At 38.4% G+C, this 27,666-nt stretch overlaps 1 protein-coding gene across 2 annotated transcripts in view; it reads left to right on the top strand.

Annotated features, from left to right (window-relative positions):
• gabrb4 (gamma-aminobutyric acid type A receptor subunit beta4) overlaps positions 1–27,666 on the top strand; it is a 54,179-nt gene that overhangs the window by 6,435 nt on the left and 20,078 nt on the right. For both annotated transcript variants that reach the window (XM_040049863.1, XM_040049862.1), the window contains exon 3: positions 25,627–25,694. In XM_040049863.1, the coding sequence (XP_039905797.1) occupies positions 25,627–25,694 (68 nt within the window). The remainder of the gene's footprint in view (positions 1–25,626; positions 25,695–27,666) is intronic.

The raw sequence follows: 27,666 nt of genomic DNA, 5'->3' as shown, positions 1-27,666 counted from the left end.
AGAAAGAATCATTTTTTAAGCACAGCAATATTTTTTTAAACACATTTGCTCTTTTTGAATCAGTTGTGTTTTCATACCAATGCAATTGCTGCTACTCAATCCAGGACCTGATTGTACGGAAATCTGTGTCTTGTATTAAAAAAACAAAACACTCACAAGTTACCAAAAAATGGACGGTTGGTTGATCGTGTCGCTGCTCAGCTGCATTTCACAGCGTCTGCCACCAGTACTTGCTTATTTGCTGCATTGATGCTGATGAGGTCTATCTTTTCCCACTTAATGTTGAATTATAAAGAAATAAGGATGAAATATAGTTTTAATGACATTAAATGATTCTAACTAGCTTGAACTAAGCAGCAAATGGTGCATTCAAATGCTTTTCTTAAAATGTGCTCATTCCATGAGAACTTTCCAGCATACTGAAAAGTGTTGTGTGGACTTGTTTAGGTGTGTTGTTCATGTAAGGCAGATGACTCACAGTGATGTATGACAGTGTCTTACAATTAATCGGAAAATAGTGGATTTTGGGAATATGCCCAATTTGGGGATACTAGTAAATCTGCAAAGAGAATCAAAGCTTGAACACATACTAAATGGAAAATAGGACACACTAATGAGACTATAGATTTTAAAAGTTCACAGACATTGTAGGGAGTAAGAGCAACCACTGCAGCAGTAAAGCTTTATTAGTTATTGGAGCACAGTGGTGCTGGTCATGTGTTTAATGATATTTTCTAAAACTGGTTGGTCTTTATCATGATTCAGTGATGATGATGCACCTTCTGTTGGGGTAGTCCCTGTCTTTGATTTCATAGAAATATTTGTTGGGAAATTCAAGGTAACTGCAAAAATACTAGAAATAGTCATGGAGGGCTTTGGTTGACTATATATGTTTTGGGTTATTACATTTGAAAGAGATGTATGTTATCATAAGAATGAGGGGGTTTAAAAGAAATCTTTTCTTCTATTCATAATGAAATAAAGAAATATTGGAAATTGAATATTTTTTCCACTTTCATATTTAACCACAGGTACAAGAATCAGATCCAGAACATGTAGCATTTACACTCGTCTACTGTTCCACAACCATCCCATTTGACAAATCTGATAAATGATTTAGTACTCTGTCGAGAGGAGGAGCAGGGGCTGTGGATGCACATGCATTTATTTTTCAAATCCATAAGCCGGTTAAGCTTGTTGAAGACTTGCAATTGTTACAATTACCTAAGATGATTTGCAGCGCCAGACTTCATCTTAATATACAGATAGTAATTTCTTTGTCTAGTACATGTTATTATGAGTGATCAGTTGATCTTTGAGAGTCTTAAGTCTTTCTCAGGTAACAGTGCATCTAGCGTCTATGTTTTCACTCTTTCAGAGTAGCTTGTAACATCAAAATCTACACAAGAAGGAGAACCAAAATGGCTCCAAAGCAGCCTCACTGGCAAAGCATTCTGTAGACAGATATGCTTCCTTAAGCTAGCAATATTTTATCATTGCAGGTTTTGTTCGGGTGCAACCACTCAACACATGCCAATCGTATGCTACAGAATGCCAACACTCTTGAAACTGGCCGCATGTTATCAAGCGAATCAAAGAGTAATCTCGCAGACTGGAACTCTGAGCCAGTGGAGTGAAGTAACTCATCAGTAAGATCACCTGCTGGGGAAAACAGACAGTTGACTCTCCATGGCACATGGTTGGCTGCTCTTGACCAAGTGTTTTTGACAGTAAGCCCCATTTTTCAGTGAACACGAGAAGCTCTGCTGCAAGGTATTCCTCATGCGCCTCTGCACCTTGACAGCATTTTGATTATATAGGTTACAATGGCAAAGCCCCTTGGAAACCTGGAGCAGGTGCTGAAGAGCCAAAGAGTCTGTGTCATGCCTGAAAAAAGGCAATAGATCAGGTACCTAGTAAATAATCACAGTGGACTTGTAACTGGTAAAGGTTCATTGTAGAAAATTGCAGCTATCAAGAAGACCACTGGTCTCAAGATACTTTTTGGGCGCAAGGTATTTTTGCACATGGTAAAGTACTCTGGCGAGTTTTGAGATTGTTTTTTCCTACAGTTGACCCCACAATACTACCAGGTTCACAAAGAAATGAAGTATAAATAGGGCCCAGAGCACTTACAGAACTGATTGCTTTACATTCAGTATACCTGAAAGATTATTATCATAAGCTGTAGACATCATTTTAAAAACAAAGGTCAGCATGTCTAAGAACAGACATTCATGCTATGGTGTGTAAAATATCTGAGTATGAGAACATTCAATTTATACTGTGCATAATGTACTATGCAAAAATCTTGTGGGTGCAATATGGATGCAAATATGGTCCAGAATGGTTACACCTCTCTTGCATCTAATGACAAGTGTCAAATTTCTATCTGAAAGAACCCGGGAGGTGCCAGACTCTCTCTGCACTCTCTGCTCGACATCTCTCACATTTTGCCAGCGGTGGCAGCACCAGTCCGACAACAATGTATCTGGTACCATGACTGTTGTCAGACATTAGACTTAAAAGGTCACAGTGATGAAGATTAATTTTGGTTATCATCATCTATACTGAGACCTGTGCTGGTTACCATTTTGAATGTATTGAATATATCACCCAGTTGACTGAATTAGCAAACTAGGTAGCGAGTTAGCGAGCAGAGCTACCTGTCAAGCAGAAGACCATTGAATCCTCCAATCACTTTCTGCTGGCTGCAACAATGTTAAGACAGCAATAGACCACTTCCTTATTGCAGCCTTTTCATGTACACATTTTGATCTCCAGAACTTCTTCTCTTTAGTTGTCCTTTTAGACAACATGATTTTATTGTGAAGAATTGCTCTAATGTGTATGCCGATTGCTATGAAGGCGATGGTTTGGTCTGTTTTGGATGGAAGTCTTATCAATGACATGTTCAAGGTCCAGTCAAAAAGACCTAGAGATGGTTGATGACTTTCTGGCAATCACCAGTCACAAGGGTTCTGCATCAAAAATGTCTCTGTAATTGCTTTGGTCCCTACTAGACTTGTGTGATATGTCTGCCTTGCTGCTGCAGACAAAACATTTCTCTGTTTCTGGTTTTCACATTTCACAGTTAGTTTCACTACTGCCTTGAGAGTTTGCAGACAAGTGAGGACTTCCTTACAAACTGCAGGCAACCGTGGCAATCTGCTAGTGACCAAAGCAATTAGATCTCTGTTTTCTGTGATGCACTATATACCACTTTGTGACTGATATCACTTCACTACTACTGGTAACCTCTACCAAGCACTCAGCAGTCAACATTTTTTTCCTAATGACCCGTGATTGAATACCAATTTCTAGGTATTCATGATGGGAGCTTTAGCAATCAATTTTACAGCAATTGCCATCAGCCACTTGCCAACCAACTTGGGAACACAGCTTCTTCCCTTCCCACCAGTGGTTGCCAGATTATCACTGACTGGTCTTTAGGCCCATGTGACTGAAGCCCTAGTTTTTTCTCTGCATCTAAGATTTTCTTTTAGAAAACAACTCAACAGCTTTCTTTGTAAGCTAAGACTCTAATTTTAAAAGACAAGTTTGACCAAAGCAAATGAATGCCAAGTAATGTAACTAACTTTAGCTAGGTAGTGAATTAGCAAACAGCTAGCGCAGGGGCTGTAAAGCTTTCTGTCAAGCCGAAACTGAGAAACTTCTGCATCCATCTTCAGGGCTTTGAACTCTCTGAGGTTTCGTTACAGCAAAATGAATGCAGCTCTTCATTACTGCCTGATTTTAGCTCATCTTGTAGAAATTTTATTCTCACAAACATTATCTTTCCTTCTGTGATTTCATTGCGATGCTCAGCATGTTAATATATTCCAGTTTTTTGCCCCTTGCTTTCACAATGATCCCTTGCCCCCACAACGCCTTTCCGCTATTCAGTGCATGAGCTAGATCGCCCCCTGTTGCTGACAGGCAGGCGCTATATAGATCAGTCTAGCATATTACTTTCATTAAAGATCAAGTATACACCTTTTTCCTGTTTGTGATTTCATTTCTTTGTCTAATTTGTCGCTGTTACAAATTCTGCAAAATTGCGCATCTTCCTTGTTGATTTTATATGTAAATGATTAATTAAGGGAGTGTCTGCATCCCCTTATGGCTAAATCAATCAGGCTTCTGCTTGTGCGTACAATTACTCAACAGCTGAGATTTATAAAAGAGGGTCATGTGTATGCATGGCTTTATAAAACTGATGAAAAGAATGCGCATTCCTGCCTTTACGCATACACAATTTTAACCATTCGAATGGTCGCTTTTTAAAAAAAAGATACCAATGCCTCACAGAATGGATAGGAGACCGTGAGGAGATATTCAAGAAGCCAGATTTAAAAAGTGTTCCAGATAGTGTACCCACTCCACCTTTATGACAGAAAGAAGACTGTTTACAGCTGCTACAATTTATTATACAGTTTACCCCAACATTAGCCTGACCCTTCGCCAGTGTAGCCTGTTGTATGTTGCAACAATGTATGCCGATAAACAGGTGATAAATCAAAGAAGTTACAGAAATTCAGTTTATCTGCAGTTTGAAAACCATTGTTTGTTCATCTCTTCTGCCTTTCTTCTTCCGTCTCACCCTTTTATCTCACCCTTCTCTCATTTACGTAGCCTTGCATGCATGCACACAAAGACACTCAAGTGTGCTCGAGAACTTGTATGTCTCCGCATTAAATTCTTTTTTTCTCTGTCAAGTTGTCCGACACTTCAATAAAACTTGACTACAAATGCTGCTTATCTTGGATAACACAGCCAACCTTGGTAGTCATGCACCACAGGCCACACTTTGAATCACGGCTTCTCTGACACATGGCTTTAACGTGTTACACGATGACTTCATCATTTATTATGTAGGTTTTCATAAAAGTGATAGTCCCTAAAAAAAAAGTAGTATATGAATTACCCAAACCGTTTCTTAACAGACCTCATAATCAGTCACATAATAAGTTTATAATACTGTTTGGTGTTACCTTGTAGTGACTGTATTTTCTAGCAACAGCAAGAAAACATTTTTTAAGCAAGTCATGATACCGTGCTATCATGTTGGTGACAATATTGTGATACAAGGAAAGTGTGTCTGTCTGTGTATATGCTTATCATGCAGTTTAAAAATGTGACAGTATTATTACCTGCCCGATTTTTCTGCCACCATTTTATATACTGTGATTTTTTTTCTTTCTTTATTGCAAGTTATTTAACATAATTTACTTTGCCCTGATTTATCTAAAAAATAAAAACAAAACAAAGGACTCAACAAGGAGTCCATTTCAATTCAGTTTGATTCAGTGTATATAATGGCCAAGTCACAACAACAGTCGCCTCAACGTGCTTTATATTGTACGACCCCACAATAATACTGAAGGCTCTACAATAGTCATGAATAGAGACTCTGGTTAGGCTAACTTGGGGGAGTCTGTCCTGATATTTGGTTCCTGGGTATTAATTATTGTATCACAAGACAATGTACTGCAATGTTGATTTTTTTGTCCCATGGTATGGGGATGTAGCTGTACCAGAAACTTAGTAGTTCGTACCAATACCAGTCGAAAAGTGTGTATTTCAGAATAACATAAGGATATTTAGTAGTTTGGATGATGTGGCTGAATTGAAGTTCATTTACTTTGAATTACTTTAACAGGTCTGGATTTCATCTCTTAGATGGTTTTCTAAATTCAAAGATGTGAAAAGCATGATGGCATCATTTGCATATAGCCTTTTGCATATCAGTTATAACCCCTTTTTGGCCTTTTTTTTAAAGTCTAGATCGAAGTACGCTAGTCGCTATTTTCCATGTGTAATATGTGCTGTGCAGTGCATAGTGTTTTTGCTCATGTGCATTCTTTTTCTTACATGTCTGGATTGCCTACAGTACTAAAAAAATGTACATTTTCAGAGTATTGTAGTGAGCATTGGTTTTGGTAGTTCCCCTGCACAGAAGCTTTACCCTTTTTTATAAGTCTTATAAGCAAAAAATGTAAAAACAAACTAGAACACTTAAAATAGCAACAATCTTTAATGGATGGATGCATTTTGGGCTACATTACCCCACCATAATCTCAACATAGTTTGAGCCCAGACAGCAAAGGCAGCATGGTTTGAGACTGTCCACCAAAGCTCTTCATCCACTGTAATTTTTAAGTGATGCATTTAAAGATAGTTTGAAATTTGCACTTTTGTTTTTTCATTGCAGTATGCAACCACAGTGTGACTCTAAAAAAAACATGAAATTTACAATTTTGACCACTGTGACTCAAATACTGTATTCCAGCTCTCAGGAGAAGCTTATCCTCCTCGTTTAATCAGAATTCAAACAATGGAAATAATATAGAGAGATACATTTTGGTAATGATACCGCCACCTATAGGTGTTACGGCATTTTTACAGTTGTAACAAAGTTGTTGTTTCTGCAGACGGATCCTTCATTTATCCCCCTCCTACTTACACAGCCATTTTGTCTCTTTGTTCATTAACCTTTTGTGAAAAGAATACTTATCAATAATACTCGACAGATCACCATATGTTCCAGTAAGAGACCTAGCAGAGGTCATGCACTGTGCTAAGAATGGTTTGTACTTTCAGTCAGGAAAAAGGGCATGGTGATCTGACAGTTTCATTCTGGCGAAAACAATTCCCTGTCCTGCTATCAGTGTGAACAAGCTAACAAATGGAAAAACAAACAAACGTCCAGTCAGTTGGAGACGATAAGAGGGCCAAGCTCAGCTCATTCACACATTCGTCCTTCTGGAGGACACATTTCAAATCAAGCTGTCATCATCACAGGAATGGGTTTTATGATCTCAGCTTCCACCATTAACACACCATGACAGGTGACATATCACAAATGCTGTAAAGATGTCATTCTTCCCGCAGAGCCGTGACCAAGTGTGGGACATCTCTAGATGACAAAAAAGTGCATTTACTCAATCCAGCACTTCAGATTTTATGGATATACATGGTTAAATATGGTCTGGTGGGCAAATGTTTTTTTAAGGGTTGGCAAAAAGGGTGTTCAAGTTCAAGTGTTGATCACGAAGAGCACTGAGTGAAGTTGAAAGCCCGGCCACTAAATATAGTCAGCAGATGTCCAGGGGGTGTTCTGAGGCAAGCATTTTTCAAATAGTGACTTTGAGATGAGCTTGTAATCATGGAGCGAATGTATTTTTAGATGACCAACCAATGTAGACAATACTTCATCATATCAGAGTAGACTAAAGAAACAAAGAACCAATCCTCTACCTACCTAAACGTTCTTTTAATTAAGAGGTTCAAATGGTTACAAATAGAAATCTTTATAAACATCATTAAATGGGGGAAGCTATCAGTGAAAGTGCTTTCCACAGTGTTTAATGTGGTTGCATAAAACGGTAAGTTACGCTACATGGGAATTTAATGGGAAACCACTCAGCAAAGACTTTGAAGGTCTTTATTTGATTAAAATGCACATTTCATCTTCCTGCCTTCATCATGCAACAAACACAGAAATAAGGAGCATTTGAATAGTTAGGAAGGTTTGAAAAAAACAAAACAGGTGTATCTGTCCATCTACCCATTAGGGTTGTTGGGAGACACTGAAGCCTGTTGCAGCAGTCACAGGCTAAGAAGTGAGGTGCACTCTGAACTTGTCACCAGTCCAAGGCTAGTGCAGAGACAGGCTACTATTCTTGCACTGACATTTAAACCTATGGCAAGTTTAACCAATTAACCTAATGTATTTGGACAGTGGGAAGACAGAGACAGAGTATCGGGAGAGAACCTACATGTGCACAGGGAAGATGTGCCAATTCCACACTGGACCCAGTTTTCAAAAATATTTCAGTCAATAATTCATTATTTTTATTATTATTATTATTAGTAGTAGTATTAGCAATCATTATTATTTGACCAAATTGTTTTGGCAGCATGATTTTAGCACAGCACTGGTATAGAGTAGCAAAAAACAAAAGCAAAATAGACAATTAAGTGCCTTGAAGCAACCCATATGGAAAAGAAATAGGAAAAACTTATAAAAGACTTGCATAAGATGTGGTCTACTTCATATAGTGAATCATATAAGGCAGCGGTCCCCAACCTTTTTTGCGCCACGTACCGGTTTATGCCTGACAATATTTTCACGGACCGGCTTTTAAGGTGTCGCGGATAAATCCAACAAAATAAAACTAGTACCGGTACAGAAGAAAAATAAGATTTATTCATAATACACATGAAAAGACCAAGGAAAACTGAGTTAATGATAAAAACGATAACAAAATAACGCTAAAAACCAATAAAAACCCTGAAAACCATACATTTCACACCCGAGCCTCAACTCTCGCGGCCCAGTACCAAACGACTCCGGTCCGTGGCCCGGGGGTTGGAGACCGCTAATATATATGATTTACTCATGAAAGTGGCCACTTTCTCATTACTTTCATATATAGTTTTAGTAAGTATCCAAAACATACAAGTTTCATTTATATAATTTTTCAAGGGATCTTATCTCTGTTTTCACTCTTGTATGCTTTTCATACAAGTTTCACACAAGACAGATGCAAACTTTATAAGATTTATATATATCTTTTCCATATGGGAAGTGTTGTTGTGATTTGGCACCATATAAATATAAAATTGAGGTAGGCTAGGCACATGGTCATGTGATTCAAAGCCAGTCATTGTTCTTAGAAATGTAGAGTGTTCAGTTTCCCATATATATATATATATATATATATATATATATATATATATATATATATATACTCTTAAGCATATTTTATATACAGGGAGTGCAGAATTATTAGGCAAGTTGTATTTTTGAGGAATAATTTTATTATTGAACAACAACCATGTTCTCAATGAACCCAAAAAACTCATTAATATCAAAGCTGAATGTTTTTGGAAGTAGTTTTTAGTTTGTTTTTAGGTTTAGCTATTTTAGGGAGATATCTGTGTGTGCAGGTGACTATTACTGTGCATAATTATTAGGCAACTTAACAAAAAACAAATATATACCCATTTCAATTATTTATTTTTACCAGTGAAACCAATATAACATCTCCACATTCACAAATATACATTTCTGACATTCAAAAACAAAACAAAAACAAATCAGCGACCAATATAGCCACCTTTCTTTGCAAGGACACTCAAAAGCCTGCCATCCATGGATCCTGTCAGTGTTTTGATCTGTTCACCATCAACATTGCGTGCAGCAGCAACCACAGCCTCCCAGACACTGTTCAGAGAGGTGTACTGTTTTCCCTCCTTGTAAATCTCACATTTGATGATGGACCACAGGTTCTCAATGGGGTCCAGATCAGGTGAACAAGGTGGCCATGTCATTAGTTTTTCTTCTTTTATACCCTTTCTTGCCAGCCACGCTGTGGAGTACTTGGACGCGTGTGATGGAGCATTGTCCTGCATGAAAATCATGTTTTTCTTGAAGGATGCAGACTTCTTCCTGTACCACTGCTTGAAGAAGGTGTCTTCCAGAAACTGGCAGTAGGACTGGGAGTTGAGCTTGACTCCATCCTCAACCCGAAAAGGCCCCACAAGCTCATCTTTGATGATACCAGCCCAAACCAGTACTCCACCTCCACCTTGCTGGCGTCTGAGTCGGACTGGAGCTCTCTGCCCTTTACCAATCCAGCCACGGGCCCATCCATCTGGCCCATCAAGACTCACTCTCATTTCATCAGTCCATAAAACCTTAGAAAAACCAGTCTTGAGATATTTCTTGGCCCAGTCTTGACGTTTCAGCTTGTGTGTCTTGTTCAGTGGTGGTCGTCTTTCAGCCTTTCTTACCTTGGCCATGTCTCTGAGTATTGCACATCTTGTGCTTTTGGGCACTCCAGTGATGTTGCAGCTCTGAAATATGGCCAAACTGGTGGCAAGTGGCATCTTGGCAGCTGCACGCTTGACTTTTCTCAGTTCATGGGCAGTTATTTGGCGCCTTGGTTTTTCCACACGCTTCTTGCGACCCTGTTGACTATTTTGAATGAAACGCTTGATTGTTCGATGATCACGCTTCAGAAGCTTTGCAATTTTGAGACTGCTGCATCCCTCTGCAAGATATCTCACTATTTTTGACTTTTCTGAGCCTGTCAAGTCCTTCTTTTGACCCATTTTGTCAAAGGAAAGGAAGTTGCCTAATAATTATGCACACCCGATATAGGGTGTTGATGTCATTAGACCACACCCCTTCTCATTACAGAGATGCACATCACCTAATATGCTTAATTGGTAGTAGGCTTTCGAGCCTATACAGCTTGGAGTAAGACAACATGCATGAAGAGGATGATGTGGACAAAATACTCATTTGCCTAATAATTCTGCACTCCCCGTACTGTTGAAGTGGTATTTTGCATATACCATAGTTTATGAGGCTGTTTCACAATATTCAGCTTTTTTCAGTGGATCTTGATTAGGTCAGCGTTTACATTGTCTTCCTGTCGTTCCTATACTGAACATGGGAAATAATTTAGATTATCAGCACAAAAACAGTTCAGTGATGCTTTACTAAGCTACTCTCCTACCTTACTTTGTCCTTGTCTGGTGTAATAAACAGTGATAGTGGCTTAGTGTGTCTTAAATGGTATTTTGTCGGTAGTGCAGCAGGGAGAAAATGAATTTCAGTGAGCATACTGTAGATGTGCATAAGCAGGATGACAAAGAAATGAGCCTGCAAAGAGAGCCTGTAAATGTCTAACAGAAGGTGCTGTGCAGGGGTAATTTATGAAGTGTTGTCTTGGTGTAGACAGCCCTGCAGATTTTAGAAATACATGTGACTAGTGGAAATTGCAAGTGGTGATCTCTTCTGTTATTTTTTTTCTCTCCACGACTTTAAAGGTTCACACAGTTCACGGGAAGATGGAGAATTTTTCTGTAACAGATGGATTAATTAAAGTTCAACCGTGTACCTTTTAGGGAGAAAGGACAATAAAGGACACCCTGTCCGGGGACTGGAATGTCACAGCAGCGTATAGCTCCACTGGGAATAAATCTGAAACCATTACAGAGGTGACTGAATCTCTGGGGAATTCTCTGCGGTCGTGGGGCATTTTATGTTTTATGGTGGTTATGAGCATTAAAAAAACAAAAATGAAGTAAAACAAAACCAAATAAAAGTAGCACAAAAAGAATTTGGTGTTGAAAACCAATATGTGATTTTTAGTTTAAAATACAGTATTGTGTTACAGACACAAACATCAAATGCTATCAATGCAATTTTTTATTTAATACATTTAATTGATATTATTAGTTTAAGGCTTTTAACCTTGGTCCCTATGACAGTGTCAGAATGCACCATCTGTGAGCAGCTGTTTTAAAGATGTGTCAAAGGCGGGCTGATAACAGTGAAAAAAATAGTCTAACACTGCTGTGCGTTCGATTATTTACTGTGTCACAATAAAGGGAAAATTGTTCCAGTCTGTTAATAGAGCAGCATTTCTCACATTTATACTATAATTATATGCAGAACAGAATGTGCTAGTTGGATAATAATAATAATTTAAATATTTTTCATGTGCTCCTACTGTACATTGGAATTGTCTTGGAGCAAGAACATCAGTCAGCTATAGAGCTGCTGCTGCTGCTTGATGCTACCATTAACAGTTCTGAGGTGGTACGTATTATTTATCATTACACATGAAACGACATGAAGACATATTTTTAACAACAATAAAAAGGATCCGCAATTTGACTAAGAAATGAAATACATCACATTCTTAACCTAATTTCTCACGATTCTTTACAGATTACATGATACAATGTTTCTTTGTTGTTTTGTTATTAAGTTACCAAAAGTTTAAACAGCTACAAATATAAGAAATAAAGGCTAATTTTTTTGAGTGTTCAAATTTCCAACAAGTGTTGCTTCTGTGAATGAAAAGAAAACCCTAAATCGATTCTATTTCGTATTTAAAGTGTCAACGGTATTCCATAGACATGTACCAAAACACTGTAAGAGGATTTTGACACAAGACTTTAATGGTTTCAAATAAAAGAGGATCACGGTAGAATTTTGCAGTTTAATGATCTCAATCATTAAAAAACATCAATGGCTTTCAGGACCACTCGTCAGAGCGAATCAGACTCTCTACCTGTGCGGCAGTTTGTGACAGCAACTGTTACTGCCGGATCCCGAGCTATAGGCGGTCCAGCCTGTGGACATGTCATCAAAGAACAGTCACCTGCCATATTTCTCTGCCATATGCAGCTCGGGTTTTGCTGATCTCATTTCCCATTGACCTCAAATGAGTCCCAGTTGCAGCTTGATCTTGTGTGTAATGGATAAGTGGTAAATGTAGCCATGAAACAGCACATCGGTTTCAGCGAGAGTGGTGAGTAGAATGGACACCTAATTGACTGCATATAAAAGGCGGGACATGTAAGTAAGAGCAGCAGCTGCAGCGCTTTATATTCAGCTTGTAAGATGCTGTAGCGTAATGTAAGTGTAATTGATATGAGGCTATCCCATGTGTCCTTTGAGATGATAGACTAAATGCTGCTCACATACGTGTGCGGCTCTTTACAGAAAGCACTCCCAACACTATTACTTTACCTTCTGTGCAACACTCGGGACAATCTCTTAGTCTGTGTGCTGCGACATGTCAAATGTTGGGGTGTTTTGCATATGGGCTGATGGCAGAGGCCATTGTAATTCAGTCTCAAAGTAATGCCTATTCAGCGCAAAACATAAGTGTGTTGTCAGAATCCCAGGATGGATGTTGGGGCATGTGCAAGTGAAATCTATCCTGATGAAGAGAGAATGCCCAGTGATTTATTACAGAGGGAACGCAGGAAAAAATGCTCAAGCTGGGCACTTTTTCCTTTTCCCTTCGCTTAGATTTTCTATTTGAATTAAATGAGGTGTGTATGTAGGCAGGCAGAGGGGGGGCAGGGGTGGTGAGAGATAGCATGCAGGAGAAAGGACATACTTCATCTTCCCATTCAAAGTGTTGTTTTCAGCAACTTTGAAATGAAGGAGAAAAATGCTGATAGAATTGCACCAGAATGTATCGCAGTGGACTGCAAAGTACAAAAACCCTAGGTCAGGCGTTGGTGAGGCATCCTGCATGCAGGGCATTTTTCCTCTTTTTTTTTTAATTCCTCTTAAGGTCCCCAGTGACTCACTTCTTGAACCTGCAGTGATTGATGGGAGGTGTGTCCTTGACAAGGCCATGATAGGGTGGCCAAGGGCAAGATACAGCTATCAAATTGTTTCATATACATAAACAAGGATTAAAAAAAGCCATTTACAGCATCTGGAGAGAGATGCTTTCACCCTTACTACTAGGAAACATGCTTAAAAGCCCATCTCATTTCTGAACTCAAACAGCTGGCCACAAAAAAAAAAGGTTTCCACATAAAAATATTTTGTGCATAGTGTAGGGCTAAAGGAAAACGCAAGATGGAAGCGTGGCTCAACCTCTGTGAAACAGCGTATACACCTCTTAAAGCATCAATAACAACAATGCAATAAAATGCAAATTATTTATGTTGAATTCAGTGACCATTTGAGAGTAGACCAGTGTTGTAGCTCTGAAAGGGAAATTTTTCGTGTTATAATTATTATCAGTTCTGCACTGAAGCGTCGCAATTCAGTACCTGGAGGTTTTTACTGCTGTTATAACAGGTGCAGAACATAGCTTGGCATTGTCTTCCTGAAACAAGCAAAGTCTCCCCTGAAGGAAATCTACTTCAGCACTTATGAGACCTTCACAGATATGCACGTTACACATGCCACGCACAGTAATGAACATCATGCCATTACCGATGCTGGCTTTTGACCGTGTGCTAATAACAACCTAGACAGAGAATTTCACTGTTAGCCTGACAAATGTGGCTTCCAGAAATATTTTACTTTTTATTTAGTCAGAGTACCCAACATGGTGGCACAGCTAGCATCACTGTAAATATGCTAGAGACTGACAGCGATAACAGAAAAAGATGATTCTCTAATTTTGTTTCATGTTGCATACACCATAATTGTGATCAGTGTTGGGATCGTTACTTTAGTTTCTTAAAAGTATTGTATTATGTTACTTAATTTGTTATACTACTCATTACATTACATTACATTACTTACCAAAGAAGACCTGCTGAAGATCAGTCTGTGTTCTTTGCTAACATTGCGTTAGCATGCTATATGTGCAGATGCTTCCAAATACAGAGCAAAAGTAGTGCTGGCAGCACGATGCAGTTGTTTATGTCCTGGATGCAATTTGTAGTTTAGCGGACTACCTCACGTTTGTCCTTTTGTTCAATAAATATAAAAGCAATGTCCATACCGCTCCACCATTTTCCTCCTCCCGGCACATGACCTGAAATAAGCTGACTGCAGCACAAGTGAGCAGGAATAAGAAAAGTTTTGTTGGATGTTTTTTTCTTTCTATCCACCCAGCATTAAGATAACTGAAGAATTAATGCAAGTGATGAGATAATTGTAGCTGTAATGTAATCACTGAATTTATTATATTGCTGCGTTCCTGTAAAATATGATGTCATTACAGTAACGTGTTACTTTGCACGCTGATCGTGATAATACGTTCTCAGGGTGTCCGATACAGATAATTACCTTAATGCTGTTTTGTATGAACTGTTCTGGCATCTGTATGCATAATGGTGATGTCAGTGGTGATGCTTTCATTTTCAACATTTAATATTATTACAATTCAGGGCTCTCTTGTTAATTGTAAATAGAAAGAGGAACTGACACTGTAGGTATACTTTACCAGGTCTTGTTAAGTCTACAATTTAGAAATAACTTGAATAGGTTTTCTTATGTCAAACTCCATTCTCCTGTTTTGTGAAGCTATAGGTATGTCAAAAGATATGCATGTATAAACTGAAAGATCTGAACTGTAGTTGTGTTTTTAGTTTTTGATTTTCTGTGTGATCACAAATAAATGGAACACATTTAGACAGATGTATCCATCCTCCTGCACGGTCACATGTCTCTGCAGTTCAAGTGTACAGTAGATGTATGTGTCAACTGGCTGATGAGTTAAACTTACTGAAGTTTTCCTCTAGTGGCACAACACAACTTCTCTATTTCTCTTCCTGCCCTTCTTTCTTCCTCGGAGTCTTTGAACACACAGCAGCACTCGCTGTCACTCTTCTTTTTGATTCCACTTTTTTCATCTGATCTAACACGACTTTAGTTTGTTTTCCTTCTTTACATTTATGCAGCTTGTTTTTGTTTTTCATATACTATTTTTTCTCCCCCTTGTTTTTGAGTTTGTCATTTAGAGTCTGTTATCCAGCTCTGTTGACTTTTGTTTGTCGTGTTGCAGGACCTTTTTTTATTCCTCGCTTTTGTTCGAGGTGAGATTTTCTTTTTTTTTAATCTCACCTGCGCAATGTGACTTTCTCTGTTCCTGTGGTCTAGCAGCATTTCATGTGCAAATAAATGAACTGTAAACTCTAGATGGCAATTCAGCTAAAATGAAGAAGTAGTGAGATTCCTGCACACATGCCTCACACACATCTCGCTAATGTCTTGTACTGTTCACCCTTTGATGACCTTGGTTGTCTTCACTCCTGATGGGTTTTTCTTGTTTGTTTTTTTGGTAAATTGTAATTTAGTGGCTTGGACAGAACAGCAGAAAGAACACGAGGAACACTAAGAGTTTCTTTACTAATAAAGAACTAATTCATGTATCGTACTCTCTTGAGACATATTAGTCTTGATTGGTGAGGAGGATCTACACATAATTACCACAGGTTAATGTAATTACACAGACATTTAAAGTGGGACTTACCAATGCGTGCACGATGATGCTGATGCCATTGGATATCGTGGCATCAATTAAAAGAGACAAAAACAGATGCCCTTTTGTAAAGAAAACATCCTGTATTTAGCAGAACACATATCTTATGACTTTGCTTAAGCCAATTTTTCAAAATGTTCAGCTCACGATCAGAAGGGAACATGAAAATAATGGCATTGATTAAAACTGTCAATGTGCGACTGAATAAATTAGGCCTACGAGTAAATAAATAATAAGCTGGACCACAGAGAACTGATGAATGAATTATACCCTTTTTTAGCCAATAGTTTGCTAACAGCTTCAGGGGAAATCCTGCAATGGACACACTTTGTCCTCAAGTACCCATACATTGGCATATTTCCTTTGTATCACAGAAAACAAACCTTCCACAGTCTGCAAGTTGTTCCTTTTTTAAATTTCTTCAAAACAGATTGGTGACTTACCCTTTTTCTGTGCGTACAACAATCTCAGATCTAGCTCTGTTCATCTTTGGAGAGCACAAAGCGTCATATTTGAAATTTCATCTTGAATAAATACGCTTTATTTTCATTTGGCTGTGTTCAGTAGATATACTGTAGGTTAAATCTGTTTAAACGAAGTATTTGGTTGATTGAGTTACCCTCGTGATTAACTGTCTGCTATTTTAGTGTCTCTCAACAACTGCACTTGCTTCTAAAAAAAAGAAGTCAAACCTTTCAATTCACTCTTCATCCCCTCAGACTACTTTAATAATGTTCCTTGTGGGATTATAATGTAGGAGTTGGAAATTTCATTTGTAATATGTGCAGTGTTTCGTAAGTAGGAAGCGTCTTCTGTTTCCAGCTTTTTAGTGCAGTATCTAAGTAGGTTTCATATATCAGGCCTGAGGTTTGTGACAGGATAGGACGATAAGATGAGGCCACCTTTACTTATCCTCTGTCTCTCTGACTTCCTGTGATGTACTGCCTCTGCTCTCCTGTTTCACCTCATCATTTTCTTTTGTCTACTCTTCTGTCCTTTTTCAGGCCCCTTTGGTTTAATGATTTCGCCTTATTTACTGGCTCAGGGTCTTCGGTTGTGGCGGCGCTTGCAGTTTTGCACTTGGTTGCTTTCCTTGGACAGTGCAGAATGCACCATTGGTATCAAATAACTTATTTTGTCTGTGTTTTAATGAGAACTAAATGTTACAAACAAGTGTGAAGAATGAATGATTAAGACGGGACAGAAGAACGGGTTGCAATCATGGGATACGCACAGGACGCAAATATTAAACAAACTTGACATTACATTAATTTCACTTATTTTGAAATTCTAAAAATTAAAAATAGGAAAATAACCTGATTAAATGCTCAGTACTTGACATATTTGACCCTATCGATGAGACCTCAGGGAAAACATTAAGCTGCGCTGGGTTCTGAAAGAGTGATCCAGTTTCCTTCCACAGTCCTGATATATGCACAGCAACTGGAAACTCTAAATTGTCCGTAGGTGTGACTGTGTTCATCCGTCTATGTTTGTTAGCCCTGCAAGAGACTTGTGTCCTGCCCACTGCATGCTGGGGTACAGACTCCGGGTCTTTGCTACCCTGAAGCTTGTAGAAAACAGAAGAAAAATAATAATAATTAAATGTAATAAAAACCTAGCGTTCTGCACAGACCTAAACTGGCTGCACACGTTACGACTGAAACTGCAGTTTATCATGTTTTTTTTTTTTTTTTTAGACGTGTGTCTAAAAATGTCAAAAGATGACTTCTTCACTTATATAGCTTTGTGAGGATATTTAAGTTCTTGAGGGTTTAGGGTGAATACGTTCAGTCAGCAGTTGCAGTAGCTCCCTGTGGTGACCTAAATAACTTCATTCATAAAGACACTGATACATGCGGGGAAACGTGAAAGTACAGAACTGCCTCCCTCTCAATGTATGCGTTTCCTAAAGCAAACATCACCGCCTCGTTTCAGTTTTAGCCGTATATTGTTCACATGTGCTCGTGATGATTACTTGATCTGATGCATTTGTTTCTTTCCAAGCTGATCCTACTTTTAGCAGCCACAAAATTACAGTAAATCTAATGTATATGATGTGTTCATTTGGAGTTCATAAAGGTCTTAGATTATAATTTTTTTAAAAAGACACGTTGTTCCTTCCTCAGTGTTCGGGATGAATGTAACATGAAAGCCGGTGCACTAGCGGAATAGACCTGCTGTATAATTAGGCTGCTGAAATATTGGATTTTAAGATGTCATGTTGTTTTGTAATCTTCTGCTGATGCATATCAGAGACACCCTTTGGCTTCTTGAGCAAAGGTAGCGTTTCTATTATTTATTGCACTTTCCGCTGTTGTTTTCGGTTGATCTCTATCATGAAGCAGCTAACTGAGGCCGCTGTAGTGAAAGCATTTTGTAGGACACATTGTTGTGTTGTCTTGAAAAAAAAGGTTTCCATTGAATAAAACCAAAACATAAAGAGAAAAAAACAAATGAAAAAACAAAAACAAATACAGATTCAGCTGGATAAATCATCACGCTTCTCTTGCAACACTGAAGGGAAAATGCTGCACAGTTGCTATGGAACCCTCTGTTGCTAGGCAATGGGTTTATTATCAGAGTTTTATTTTTTTATATAAGAGGCGGTGTTTTCTTTGGCATCTCGCAAATTTGTTTTCAGAAGGCTTTTTTCGACTGACAGGTTATGAGGAATAATGCTTTCTTTAATTAAGATCCAAGTTATTCTGTTTTATTTATTTTCTGTGTAGATGATCAAATGCAAATGTCCAAACACAATATAACTTATGAAGTATTTCATCAGAAACCATTGCTGCAAGAGAATGTCAAACATTTATGCAATATTAAACCACATATTTAGCGGTTAGCTTTCTTAAGGAGGATTCTATATCGAGTTCACCTTATGCTGGTCCTGTGTTGAATATGCTATTGATCCTCTCTTTCTTTCTTTCTTTGTAATTTATCTGGCTTAATTTATGAAAACATCCAAATTATAAGCGCAAATATGGAGGGAATATTATCATGATGCCCTCTTGTGGCTGCACCCAGACATCAGACTGATTAAGGTTTACATTATTAGACATGTTTTTAATATATAAGAAAATACAATCGTAGTAAAGACCCAATTTAGGGAAGCCTGACTCTCTTTTTCTTTCCTGCCTGACCTGTCACGCTCTTACATGTACTATGCATAGAAACTTACATGAATCAAAGAAGCACTATTTTGACTTCTGATTATGATAAACATCTGTAATAACAACTGCAACTGTACTTTTTGGCTGATTATGTTACATTATGCTAACACATTAAAGGAAATGCACATATTGCACATATATGTGTTAAACACATAATAAAAGTAGTAATTCTGTATTTGAAGCATAGCATAGAAGCGGAGCTTTGGATGTTATTAACACTTCATAATGGAAGCAGTTCGTGATTTTTGCTAGTCATCAAATAGCCAGCCTAATAACATTTGAGGGACCATATATAGTCTAGAGTGTCCAAAAAAACCAAAAAACCAAAAAATCCCAAACAAAGGCATTTTTTAAACCTGCTCTATTTTCTTTATAATAAATAACGACTTTTCAGATATTAGTCAGGTTAGGATTATCAGCTAAGATTAGAAAAAAACATGATTAGCAGTCAAAAGATTAGTTACAAAGACATGTGTGCCCTGCCCTCAGTTGAAATCAGGATATGCCACTCCCCAGCAATGAACGTACTTTGTTTTGATTTGAACTGCCATTGCCATGGAAAACATTAAGTGGGGCAGCTCCACTGCCCCCTACATCGGTTGCCCTGAGGCAAAATAAGGCTGTTAGACTGCAAGCTAAATGTGGCAACACATTGTTGGACTTCAGAGGACAGCATACATAATAGATGAAAAGCAAAGGAGGGGACGCGAGGGCTCAAAAAGAAAAACAATTGTCATCAAGGAATGAAATCAGATTGGCTTATTTTCTGTTTATGAACCATTTAGGAAATCTACTGGACACCACTCCATGCTAATGAGCCATGACAATAATGACTTCAGCTACTGGCAAGAAAAGAAACACATTTATATCTTATTCGTTTAAAGCAGTAGTTCTCAAAATGTGGGATGGGACCCACTGTTGGGGTCCCATCACAGTCACTGCAGGACCAAGGGGGAAAATATGGAGTGAATGAGATCACTGACTGATTTGTATTTTAAAAAACAAAGATGAGTTTACTGATCCTTTGCCTTTTATTGACCTTTATTTTAATAAAATTCAACCTGATGAAAATTGTGCAAGTTTCTCTTTGGTGCCTTTCAGTAAATGTGACCAGCATAAGCTTCTCCATCCTTTAAGATAGCGCTACTGGTCTTTTCATCCATTATTTTAACTAAATAGTCAGCGTTCTTCTGGGGGAAAAAAGACAACAACATACGGAGGTCAGTCTTGAGAGTTTGAGAGTTCCTTTCAAACCCGATGTCATGACTGATGAGTCTGACTGAATTCCAGGACAGGACGCTACTTGACCAAACAATAATGATTTGTCATCATTGCCACAATCTATAGTATATTTATGGTCTGTTTCAATCTAAAAGGCAGCATCATTTGCAAAATTACCATTCGAGTACATTAACTACAACTTAAAACTAGCAAACGAGATTAGAAATCCTTCAGGTTTCCTGGGGGTCACACATGAAGGTGGAATTAGGATTCTTTCTCATAGACTGCCCCCTGCTGGCCGCTAGAAAAAATGTAGGTTTAAAGCACATTTGTATCATATTCACTTTTCAGGCCCAGAGGCAGTTGCCATCTTTTATTTACATGCTATGGGCATTATGAAGACTTCAGTCTAGTCACCTCTGCTGATACTGTGAAAGCTTGGGGAAATATTATACATTACATCTTAATGTCCACCTAAAAAAAAACACACTAAATTGTGTTGTGATGTTAGAGTACAAATTCACCCAAATCAAATGAAGAGCAAATAAAATAAGAAAAACATAGTATTATGTTTATAATCATGATGCCCTGCTACAGAGAACCCATTTTAAACACTTACATTTAAAATGATTAATGTGATTAATTGATTCTTTACCACCAACAATGCTCGCCTTTACAGCCGACCCATGAAGCACACACGCACAGGAAAATCTTCATGCTGTTAGAGCATGTGGTCATTACACTGCCATGCGAGTGGACATCAAAAAACCCCACAGGGTGACTTTAATTTAGTAAAGTTTCAGTAAATCTGTTCTGTTCCCTGAGTGATGTCCCTGTGCCCAGTTTCACGAGGAACCACATGAGGAGAAACCAGTAGGCGACTAAAGATCAACTCATATTGTTTTTGCCTCTTTTCCATTTTAATGCACCACATCTATGCCCAGACCATCATCAGACATGTGCTACAAGCTGTTCCTACTGCGATGCTGGCCAGCAACCCGTCAGCGAGCCAGAGCAGGCTGACACATTCAGAGGCTTCTTGAAAAACTTAGTGTTACACGCTAGTTCGCTAATTGTTCGCACACAATATGGCTTGCCTTGGGACATTATGATCGCTTCCTCTTATTCGCACCCTTCTTTTTCCACAGATCCCAACCTTTGATAAATTATTAAAAAGACAGACTAAGAGATGGTTGGAAACATTTGCAGCGGAGAACAAGAAAGTATGTGGTGGCTACTGTTGGGTTTTTTGTTTTGTTTTTTTTATGAAAATCAACGTCTAATGGTGTTTGTTGTCGTTCCAACTTGTGAAGTGCAAGTGCAGGCAACAGTTTTATTTCAAGAAAGCTGTGGTGGTGAAGTGAGTGACTCTGCTCCTCTAAAGCAGGGTCAACATATGCAGAGGGAGACAGGGAGGGAGGGTGGGAGAGAGAGAGGTGAGATTTGGTGCTTTCTGTTTTCATCTAGCGAACGAATGTACTTTGGCATCTCTGGGGAAAACAGTTGCTGGTTGCTTTCACAAAGTGTGATGGAAAATGGCCCTATACCCCCTTCCATCATCCATTTTTTTAAGGAAAAGATGGGTCAGGGAAGATGACAGAGCTTTAGGGTATTTAGAGTAGTGGGACGAGTCAAAGAAGAAGAATTTGCAGAGTATAGGAGAGAACGTGTGCGGGTCTTTCAGTCAGATCCCCAGAATAGTAGCAGATTCATTCATGTTATCACATTTTATCATAGAATATCATAGAATGTTTGTATTGTTGCTGTTTTTTGATCGTCTGATTCTGTTGTGTTTTACAGCAGACACCTGATATGCCTTTTAATTCTCTAAAGCCATAGATTGTTGCAGTGAGGCTTCGGGGGTTATTTCATGACCCTCAAGATTGCACCGATCAGGCATAGTATTATGAGCACTGACAGGTGAAGTGAATAACACTGATTATCTCTTCATCGTGACACCTGTTAGTGGGTGGGATATATTAGGGAGCAAGTGAACATTTTGTCCTCAAAGTTCATGTGTTAGAAGCAGGAAAAATAGGCTAGAGTAAGGTTTTGATAGGTAGACGACTGGGTCAGAGCTTCTCCAAAACTGCAACTCTTGTGGGATGTTTCTGGTCTGTAGTGGTCAGTATCTATCAAAAGTGATAATGCTCTCCTGGGAAACCTTGCTGTCCTGCCATCTATGTGGATGTTACTTTGACACGTACCACTTACCTAAGCATTGCTGCAGACCATGTGCACCCTTTGATGGAAATGGTACTCCCTGATGGCCATGGTCACTGTCAGCAGGATAATGCGCCCTGCCACGAAGCAAAAAGTGTTCAGGAATGGTTTGAGAAGCAACACAATGAGTCTAAGGTGTTGACTTCACCTCCAAATTCCCCAGATCTCAATCCAATTGAGTATCTTTAGGATGTGTTGTACAAACAAGTCCGAAGGCTCCACCTCTCAACTTACAGGACTTGAAGGGTCTGTTGCTAACATCTTGGTATCAGAAACTACTTTACACCTACAGGGGTCCAGTACAGGGTCCATGGGTCTGGGCTGTTTTAGCAGCAAAAGAGAGACCAACACAATATGAGGCAGGTGGTCATAATGTTATGCCTGATGTGTAGTACGCAAATGGTAACACAGTTCTAATCCCATTAACTAATTTGCCAATCCAACTATTGTGACCACTTAACATATGTGCTAATATTTCATACATGACAAAGCTGCCACAGGTTTTGTTTTTAAATTTAACAATGTTTTACCCATACATGTGTGTCAGTACAGTTACACCTATAGGTTGCAGATGATAGTTTAAGCAGAATGATGCACTGAAATGTGTAACATAAGTGTCGTTAAGGAGGAATGAGGTGCAAAATGATTTATTGGGTATGATCTTGATATAGACAAAGACTCAACATTTGGAGCTGGGTCAGTTCCTTGCTGAGTGCCCTGCAAGAGGCTGTCTGAACCTTCCCAAGCATGCAAACTATCACTCGTTAAACCATTTGTTTTAGCCACATTCAACAACCGTCTTGGCTTCCTGATCACGTCAGTGAGCACTCTGTTCTGAATTGCTTGGAGATCTCGGACCCCGCTGTATTTTTTTAAAAGTTGTTCCAGAGTGCTGGAGTACAATTAAATGTTCTAATGCGGTACACAATTAAATATTTAATAAAGGAAGTGGATGTTGCACCAGTATGAAAAGAGAAACACAGACAATCTGTCAGTGCCAATTGCAGTGTTATTTAGTATAATTGATGAAGTTTGTCAAAACACAAACAGTTTAAATAAGTCGATTAGTCATCAAAGCTAATTCTAGCAGAAATGTTTATTTCATTCACCTTTCTGCTGAAACAAAATGTTCCTAGTCATTATGTTGGTCAGAGTTGGTTATGAATTAGACTGCACAGTTTGTTCCATGCTCTAAGCTACAGAGGCAAGACATAAAGTTTATGGATCGATGTTTGTATCACAGAAACACACACTATAGTTATTGAGAGCAGACTGACAGGCTAGATTGAACTCTATTTTTAGCCATAATCAGAAGCATAGTCATGGGGACTCTTTATGCATCTAGACTCTGTATGGTGAGATTATTTGGGCAGATCTGGGTTATGTTAGTGATTTTTATACACTTAAAATCCTTATGGCCTCTGAACTGTGCAAGTTTCCAACCTTTAACATCACCACAGCTCTCGTCATCTAAAGCAGCTGTCAACTTTTTTTTTTCTTATTAATATATTTTTTTTTATTTCAGAGTGTTATATTTTTAGAGGATCCAGAGGTGAAGTCTTAGATCTGTTTTGGGCAAAGAATCTGTCTATGTGAACTTGTGCAGTATAACCATCAGCTGTATGTCACTCTCTGACTCTGTGAATCACAATAGGCTATAACAATATACATATTCATAAAATGTGTTAATTATATTGTGTTATTACAAAAAAGTAATTATTGGTGGTGCTTTCTACTTGATACTTCTGTTCCAATGAAACTCCAAAAAAATTTTTTTTCACTTTCAGTACCTATTACCAGCAGCTAATGCTGAGGAATCTCACTGTGCAGTTAAAACTGTGCAGGAAATGATGGCCTAGTAAACTTTTATTTAAAAAAGAGAAAATTCGAAGAAACAATCAGCATAACAAACCAGTCATTGCTTGTGATAAAAAAAAGTTATCATGTCGTCCTTATTCCTTTCTATTTTCTAATTAATGTGTGCCACCAGTCCCTGAAAAATGATATACTGTAGATGCAGTATATCCATGCATATGATATACAGTAGTATATCACATGCAGTTCACACAGCAGCAGTGCACTAATAACGTAGCTATCGCATTGATTCATTTTAGTAAAAAGCTATAAGTCTGATGTCTTTCGGGTATGTATGATGATATATTAGATTGTACACACTGCAGCAGAGTTGCTTTTTTTCTTCTCGTAGTTATGATTCCTATGCAAATGCCACTTCCACTATAAAACTGTGGCACATCATCTGAATTCCCTGATTCAGCTTTGCCACATGAACCAATCACTGATCTGCTATTGCTGTTTCTGTTTTCCGTGTCAGCAAATTATATTTTGTGGCTCCATCAACCAAAATAAAGGTGACTTAGTTTGAAGAACAGGGAATGGGAAGGCTGTATTTTGCACCAATAAAACACTGAGAACTAATGGTAACAGATCTGTTCCCCCAGGTAAGGCCAATGCAAGGCATTAAGAAAAGAACAAACAAGCGCTTATTGCAGTTATGTATCTACATTTTTTAGTGTTACAGTGTGCCTTCCTGTATTTGAGGCAATGTCTCATGCGTATTCATGACTGTATACAGCACAGTCACATGGTGTCACTGGCTGTTGGTTGCAGCGACTGTGGTTTTATGTGCACTGTGAATGCATACACCTCGTAAACCTAAAGTTGTGTGACCACTGAAATGGGTATGTGGTTATTGCATTTGTAAGGGAGTCAGCATGCATATCTGTCACATGCACTATAATCATGTAAATGAGGCGTGGTTCACTCTTTTCGTTCTTTTCCATAAACTGCTAGTATAGAAACGTGTATGTACGAGAGCATTTTCTCCGTGTGGTTTCAGAGGCTTCTGAAAGGGGCTCATCTTTATGCTGGGCTTTGCATCCACCCACTGGCAACTGCACATATTAAGCACTAACCTTTATATTTGTGCTCAGTGTGATTTTTTTTTTGGTCTTTTTGGGGGTGGGGGTATTTGAGCTGTTGAACAAGGGTACAGTGCATTTTCGGTAAAAAAAAAAAATGGCTGTTTTCATATGCAAAAACATAACACAGTGTCGATTTTTGCATCAGTCAGTACACAAAATCTGATGTGGCTGGGTGGATGCTGCTGAATTTATCAAGCAGTTTAATGTTAGAGCATCGCTTCAAAATATGTGTGTTTAAGAAGAAAAGAAAAAATAAAAGCGCTTTGGTGACGCCAAGTTTTCCTTTCTCCTCAGGTCCTCCAGTCGTTGTAGGAATGAGCATCAACATAGCAAGTATAGACTCCATCTCAGAAGTAAACATGGTAAGTTCAGATCTCATTGTTTTAAGGAGGGCTTCACACTAGGAACTCCCAACCTTGCAAGCAGAGACTAGATTCATGCTAAACCATGCAAATATTAAATATCAGATACCAAAATTCCCCAAAAATATATCGCAAACACTCGCTATGAAAAATATCTGAATATTTCTGTGTTGACTGTCACATCTATTTTTATTTATAGCCTGCAGCACATTTAAATAATAAAAGATGATCCAAAGTGCTTTAGAGACAAGCACATTTAAATTCCAGGTCTTCAAAATTAGTGTTTTTTGAAGACTTGAAAATACATGAAAAGCTTAAAGGTGTGTTTTGGTGTGTTCACTAATTACTGTGGTATCCGATCACAGTGATTTAGTGGTCAAATTGCAAATTAATGATCATTCTAATCAGTATTGGCAATATTATCCCTGCATTTACTTTGCATGGGATCACTACCAAGTAAATAACTATCACACAGCACTTGCAAATACCAAGGCAAATACTTGCTTACAGAAAGCAAAGGCAGGATTGCTCAAAGGCTTTCCAGCTACAAACACTACTAACTGTGTTTTGTACAGTTCAGTTGGACTGAACGGCCACACAGACTGTGGATACGTGTGATGGTGGACAACCGCTTCTGCTTGTTACTGAATGAGACACTGAGATTTGACTGCAGGTTCTTTTTTGTTTCCTTTTTTTCATCATTACTCCTCACACTAGTTTGCAGGTAATATACAACGTGTTCGTTTGCTCTGACAAAGACTGTCAGAGAGGCAGGCTGGAGTACTGGATAAGGCAATATGGCTGATGTCTGAGAAATGACATCATCCTGTCTCTTAGCGTTCTTTTTCTTTCACTCAGCATGATATAGCCGCCCACATAGTGTGGCAGCTTTTTAAAAATTATGATTATTGTTATTATTTTCTGCTGTATGGCTTTTTTTTGCTTCTGGAGTGATGGAATAATTTTACAAAAATTCAAAGTTTATTTGTGATTTGACATACATCTAACAATCCCCTAAAGTTGATTCTGTTCATCTGGACGTAGCATTTTGTAGGAGAAATATTTCATCACTCATCCAAGTGACTTCTTCAGACTCAGCTGACTGCAGGTTTCCCCAATCTTATAAACAGTACATTTGCATAATGACTGAAACCAGCCCACTGAAGGAACAACGGGCTGGGAGGTCAGAGGTCAGGTTAATTACGCTAATTCTCATGACCATTGATCAACAACCACTAACCAAAACCCACTGATCAATGGCCATGAGTACCATTCACAGAGAGTTGGGGAATGGCTGCAATCACAGCATCAACTTTTGGAGATTTACTTTCCTGGATGATTGAGAATGCATCAAGACATCTAACAATCAGTCACTCAGACTGATTATTAAAAATTCACGGTCTTAATGAAACAAAAACATAAAATGTCAGTGTTTTCCGCCCGTTGATGCGTTTGCAGGTTTTCGAGTAGCAGAAAATTTCATTGGGTTGTGTTTTTTAAAATGATGTTAGAGTGCCTTTCCTCAAATTTGCATCTAAAATTGCTGATTATTAATGAGAAATGTCACTGAAAGGGGTGATTGAGTTGTTTATCAGTAGTTTGGTTTAGTTCTCATTACGAGCCCCGTGGCCATTCATTTATACACGGGTGAGGCGTTTTCTGAAAAAATATTATGTCATTAATAATAAATCAGAAAGGAAGGATACCAGATCTCTTAATAGGCATCATGCTCAAATGCAGAGTGTGGGTAAACTTGTTATTTAACTCTAATAATCTGAGATGCATCGAAAGCCGCCGGTTTTTTTTTTTGCACTTTGTAGGTTTTACATTAAGCGCCTGTACTCGTGTTTTTCTCAGCACTATTAACAGCACAGCCCTTTGGCTACAGGGGATACATTAGCTGCAAGACGATATTTCTCCACTTCACTGCATTTCTCCTCCTAATCCTTCTCTCTCACGCTTTTCCTTAACA

This window comes from Simochromis diagramma, unplaced genomic scaffold, assembly GCF_900408965.1.
Source record: "Simochromis diagramma unplaced genomic scaffold, fSimDia1.1 OVJJ01000050.1, whole genome shotgun sequence".
Lineage (NCBI taxonomy): Eukaryota > Metazoa > Chordata > Actinopteri > Cichliformes > Cichlidae > Simochromis > Simochromis diagramma.
Note: the sequence above shows the minus strand (reverse complement) of the source record. Positions and strands in the feature narration are given on the sequence as shown.